General features: G+C 36.0%; 1 protein-coding gene across 1 annotated transcript; it reads right to left on the reverse strand.

Moving 5' to 3' along the window:
* Positions 1 to 1,736: 1,736 nt before the first annotated feature.
* LOC109210909 (vestitone reductase-like) lies at positions 1,737 to 4,172 on the reverse strand. Its single transcript, XM_019374387.1, has 4 exons — positions 3,786 to 4,172; positions 2,540 to 3,058; positions 2,260 to 2,458; positions 1,737 to 2,078 (listed from the first exon to the last, which is right to left on the reverse strand). The coding sequence occupies exons 1-4, from the start codon at positions 3,910 to 3,912 to the stop codon at positions 1,934 to 1,936; spliced, it is 990 nt and encodes a 329-aa protein (XP_019229932.1). The 5' UTR covers positions 3,913 to 4,172; the 3' UTR covers positions 1,737 to 1,933.
* Between the last annotated feature and the right edge of the window lie 2,058 nt (positions 4,173 to 6,230).

The following is a 6,230-nucleotide window of genomic DNA, read 5'->3' on the forward strand; positions in this document are numbered from 1 at the left end:
ACTGTGGACCATGAAATTGAGTTGGTGCCGGGCGCGAAGCCACCTGCCCGGGCGCCTTACAGAATGTCACAACCCGAACTCACCGAGCTTCGGAGACAATTGACGGAAATGCTTGATACAGGGATCATTGTACCCTCCAAGTCCCCATATGGGTCCCCTGTTCTATTCCAAAAGAAACATGATGGCAGCCTGCGACTCTGTGTGGATTATCGAGCTCTCAACAAAATCACCGTGAAGAACAAGTACCCCATTCCCCTAATGGCGGACTTGTTTGATAGACTGGGTGTTGCTACGGTGTTCACCAAGATAGATCTGAAGACAGGTTATTGGCAAGTTCGGATTGCAGAGGGTGATGAACACAAGACGACTTGTGTGACAAGATATGGGTCGTACGACTTCCTGGTCATGCCATTCGGCTTAACCAACGCCCCTGCTACGTTTTGCACTCTCATGAACCAAGTCTTCCGAGAGTACATCGACGAATTTGTGGTGGTCTACTTAGATGACATTGTGGTGAGGTTCCGCCGTTGTTTCCTCGTCGGGCGGCTATGATGAAGAGGCAGTTTCTTTGTGTGGAACTGTCTTAGAAGTTTTCGCCATTTTTTGTGAACAGAGATGAAGAAGAGGAAGTTAAAATGTTACGCTAATGTTTTGGAATGAAGACAAGCGAAGATTGTTGCAAAATCCTCAAGAAATCTGGTACAAGTGTTAGAGAATGCAAAGATTTTTTAAAGAACAAGAGTAGAAGAGGTTTAAATGTAAAGTTTGAATGAAAGAAGGATGGAGTATATATAGTATTCAAACGACAGTTCAAAACCTATAGCGGCCAACTAGCGACTGACGAACATTTAATGCCATTAAGATGTGACTGACGAGACGTGTCGTCTATTTTTGTCGTTTCTGAAGCGAAGTATCGAGATCAGGATTAGGGGCTCATATCGTTTTTCGTCGTTTACACTCCGAAAAATAAGGGGACTATCTGTATACGGCCGAAACCGGGCTCATTTATTGCATGATGGATCGGTACCGAAACATGATGGATGGAAGATCGATCTCAAGTTCCACTGAACCAAAGTACGAAGTCAGAACATACGTCTCCAAGATCTTCGAGCCCGTGACTCCGGAATCGACCCCGATTCCGTACAAGCTCGAGGAAACATTATCGGACTCAATAACGGAAGGCCGAAATATCCGCAACAGGTCGGATATCACGGCAGGAATCTCGGCACGTATCATTGAGAGACCGACTAATTAGCAAATCACGAGATTTCTTACCTTTTATAGAATTGTACCTAACGCAGGACTCCCCTACTATATAAAGGAGGTCTGACTCTTTGTAATACACATTGTAACACGCATCCCAAAGCTTTATAATATTATTTTCTTTCTGCAAACTACTGTTCTTCTGTATTTGACAACTTTTGGATCATATTCAATTCGAGCAAGGTCTATTTCTCAAGGCTATAATTTTTCAAGTCACACGGTTTGAATTCATTTTAATATTGTTTGCTTTATTTATAATACAATCTATCGCTTTGTGTCAAATTAATCCATGTATCCTTAAAACAACTTATAAATTCAATTGTTATCACGATTTTGAGAGTAAACACCCTGAGCCCCGAGTATAAAAGATCAGTTTTGCAAGATTTCAAACTTTCTATTCTAATTTTGAGCGAAAATACTCACAGGTTTGAGGGAATTTCAGTTCAGCTAAGGAACTATCTATTGGTCTAAGGTAAGCATTCTAATCTCCAATATCATTTAGAGCATGTTATATTGGATACAAATATTAAAACCTCTACACTTTTAGGCTTGATCCATGCAAATGCATTTGCAGGACTTCTGTCCATTCATTTGAACCACCGATATACTTAGAGCAATAAAATGTAAGATTCCAATTATTCGGGTGAATAAGTACATTGAAACAAAGGGATTAGAGTATGCCTCTTTGTTTGCAACACTCAATTGCTCCATCAAACATTTCCTCAAGACCATACTTGTACTTGAATCCAGTCTCCAAAAGCTTTTTTGGTGAAAGGCTAGGTATTTTAAGTTCTTCACTGCTTGTCCCTCGGTACCTGCAATACTTCAATTAGTTTCTTTCATTGTCTCAAATTAAACTTCTTAATTTGGCTTGTGTCCTAGATATTACTATAAGCAATTAAAAAATGCATTGCTTAGCTTATGAGAGCAATATCACATGCTCGATCTTTGGCTAATCAAATTGAAGTTAGGCAAGAATGAAGAATCTATACTTACTCAGTAATTTGTTTTTGAAATTCAGGGTATCTAGTTGTAAGAAATTCAGCTAGCTTTTCACGTGTTATTTCAACAGCTGAGCAAATATACCTCCCTTTCGCGTTAGGATAATCAAGAAGGAAGATGTGAGCATTTGTCACATCATCTACATGTACAAAAGGTACAATTGGAGGATAAGTTATCGCATTATTTTGATGACCTGCAAAGATTTTCAACTACTATTAAGTAAAACATACATTGAGCAAATGATAATCAATGCTAAATATAATTTAAGACATACCAAGAATCATTTCCATGGATGAGCGAACAGAGCCAGGAATTTGAGGAGTAATAAAGGGGCCATGTATCCAAGTAGGGATTACAGTCACAAAATCAATTCCATTTTTTTCTGCAAATTCCAGAGCTGCCTTTTCCGTTAATGTCTTGCTAATCGCGTAAGAACCTCCAAAAGGCTTTAAGGTTCTTACAAGATCAACGTTAGTCCACGAGTTTTCATCTATTATACTTGAACTATCAACCATAACCGTAGCTGCACTAGAAGTGTACACGACACGCTTAACTGTCTTTGAATTCAAACACGCCTGTAAAATACCTAAAGTCCCATTAATCGATTGTTGTGTTATTGTTTCTTCACTCTCTTTGTTCTCAAAATCAATTTGATGTGCAGCATGAAATACACCAATGCAGCCTTCAATTGCTTGATTGAAACTCTCTGGTTTGTCTAGATCAGCTTTAAAAATGTGCAGCCTTTCTTTTGCACCTGGAAGATTTGTGAGGTAGCTCACATCCCTCTTGCGATCTAGAGTCAGTGGATTCAAAATTTTCATCTTCATAAACTTGAATGTATTTCATAATCAATAAAAGACTAACTAATGTAACTTCAATTGGACAATCACATAAAACAATCAAATGAATAAGAAGATAAAACTTCATCCTGCATTTGATATATGGATAGTTGTCAGATTCAATTAGATCTTTTTTAGTAAAAGACCTGGCAGAATTTTATTAGACATTCATCTGATTGAAGGGGAGCCTTGATGTAATTGGTAAATATGATGCATGTGACCAGGAGGTCACAGTTTTAAACCGTGGAAACAACCTTTTGCAGAAATGCAAGGTAAGGCTGCGTACTATAGATTCGTGTGGTCCGGCCCTTCTCCGAACCCCGCGCATAGCGGGAGCTTAGCACATCGGGCTGCCCTTTGTTCATTTGATTTTACTAGTCATAAAACCACGGAGGCAAGAATTGTTTCTGCAAACAAAAAAGGTACAAGACCATGGCAAAACAGATATGGCAGATGGCCTAAAAACTGTTCCATTTGACGACTGAAAAAGTTATCTACATATTCACATAGAAAACAAGTGAGGAAGCAAACCCAGGGATTATCGGTAACCTGTTTTATTTTTCAAGATTACAAATTTGGCAATTTAAGAAGACTTACCTGTAGATATTATTTGGATAATTTAATGGTGTAAAAATTTATTTACAATAACAACGTATATAACTTAAACTCATAAAAAATTACCTGGATGAGACCTAATAGTGGCGTTAACAGAATAACCAAGTTGAAGAAGTCTCATAACCATCCATGATCCAAGAAAACCACTTCCTCCTGTTACACATACTCTTCCCTTCCCATTCCCTTCTTCCATCTCCCTCTAGTAATTTCTTCTCTTTTTCCTATGTTCTCTTCTTTCTTTTTATCTGTCTTTATATAGTAACTATCAATTGGTCATAGGTTGTATCAAAGTGGTTGAGAAGTAGACGTAAAATAAATTGTCATGTTACATGTCAGTTACCCCTCGCTTTCATCTCTTACAAATGGCAAGACATTCAACTGGATGGGACACAAATGGACTGGAGGAGAAACAAAATGAGAAAATCCTCATTTTTTGAAGTCCTACTAAAGTGATTTACCCAACGTAGGACTTTCTTAGCGCGAAAAAGCAAGTAATAGACACCGCACAAAATGTAAAAAATAAAACGTATGTGAAAAATCATAAAGAGAACTGTTTTGGAGCTCTTTATCCACATGCAAATCCACGTAATCCACCTTATCGGTATGCGAATCCACACAATTCAATAAAAACAACAAATCAAAATAATAGATTCGACTTCATCTATTTTTATATATGTGGTGTCCGGACCTACAATACGCGCATGTCGACTAATTCCACGAGATACTTGTCACCTCCCACCAAATAACTTTATCCACACCTTAGATGGAAAGTTATTTTGAAATCAATAAAATATTATTTTTTAGTTCTTTTTCTTCTTTGGAATTTGACATTTTTGGTCGAAATAGATCGTATCCTAGAACTTTTTTCTTTTTATCCTCTCTTTTATATATTTTTTAAGGGATTTTTACATACCTATACATTATTGGGAACTTTGTTACCCTCTCTATTCAAGTTTCAATTTAGTTACCTCCTATATACAAATTTACCAATTATATACACTTTAGGAATTAAATGAGTATCCCTTTATATTAGGAATCAATTATTTACCATCCTTATTCTCTCTCCGTCATGCGCTCTCTCTCTCTCTCTCCGTCATGCTCTCTCTCTCTCTCTCTCTCTCTCTCTCTCTCTCTCTCTCTCTCTCTCTCTCTCTCTCTCTCTCTCTCTCTCTCTCTCTCTCTCTCTCTCTCTACGTCTCTCTTTATCTCTCAATCCCTAATTCCAGTAATGTAGAGCAAAGAAAAAGAGAGCAGCAATTCTACCATTGACAACCATTAAAAAGCTTTGAAGCTTTGTATTCGAATTTGGATTTTAAAAAAATATTATTTGTTTGAATTGGGTGTTGTTGCAAACAATTGGGTTCTCTCTACGTCTCTCTCTATCTATCAATCCCTCATTCAGCAATGTAAAGCAAAGGAAAAGAGAGCAGCAATTTCACCATTGATAGCCATTAAAAAGCTTTGAAGCCTTGAATTCGAATTTGGGTTTTCAAAAATTATTATTTGCTTGGATTGGGTGTTGTTGCAAACAATTAAGAATATTGTTTGGAGTTTATATCTCAATTTTGAGGGTGTTTTGGTGAAGATTAGATTTGATTTTGGCTGAATTTCAGATTGAAACTCGAAGAAGAAGAAGAAGAAGACATGACATACATTATACTGCAGAAATTATAGTAAAATTGTAGAAAAATCGTATTATGTTGTTTATATATATATTTTTTATTTAAATACTGTATGAAAGTTGAACAATATTGTATAAAAATTATATTTAAGTTGTATGATATTGTAGTTGTATATAACTGGGTAGATATAATATATGAAAGTTGTAGATAAGTTGTATAATATATAATTAGTTGTATGAAATTTGTTTTTACAATGTATAAATCATATACAAAATATACAAAAGACATATTGTATAAAATTTATATAAAAATGGTATTTAAGTGGTATGATATTATAGTTGTATATAACTGGGTAGAAATAATGGATGAAAGTTGTAGATAAGTTATAGTGTCAAAGACAATTCAAAGCACTACCCATGACTTTCTGGTAACAACTTGAATCACACCCCTTTGGAGAGATTTTACTGGATAATGTGCATACTCAGTACATTGAATTTTATACACTATCTGTATCGAAAATATTTAGGGAGGAAGAGGCACTTTTTATTTGTAGAGTTGTGATTAATAAGATATTATAATCAGAAACAAGATGTATATAGTGGACCTGAGAAGTTGGAATATATACAGAGAAAGATAGGATGAAGTGAGTGAAATGATTAAAGTTTGATTTTTTTTTTTTAATAGTATTTGGTTTGGTTGATAAAGGGAAGCTTCCAAATTTGTGACGTAACGTGGTTGACTAGCTAAGCCCGTCCCTTTGCTTATTTTCAGAATTTTAGATTTCGATCACCACTGAAATTTTAGATTTTTTTAGGAAAACATTTATGGAGAAGCAGAAAGAAGAGGAGTGAACAAAAATGTCAAAGAAGCTGGTAGCTAACTGATAAAC

Source organism: Nicotiana attenuata, unplaced genomic scaffold, assembly GCF_001879085.1.
Source record: "Nicotiana attenuata strain UT unplaced genomic scaffold, NIATTr2, whole genome shotgun sequence".
NCBI lineage: Eukaryota > Viridiplantae > Streptophyta > Magnoliopsida > Solanales > Solanaceae > Nicotiana > Nicotiana attenuata.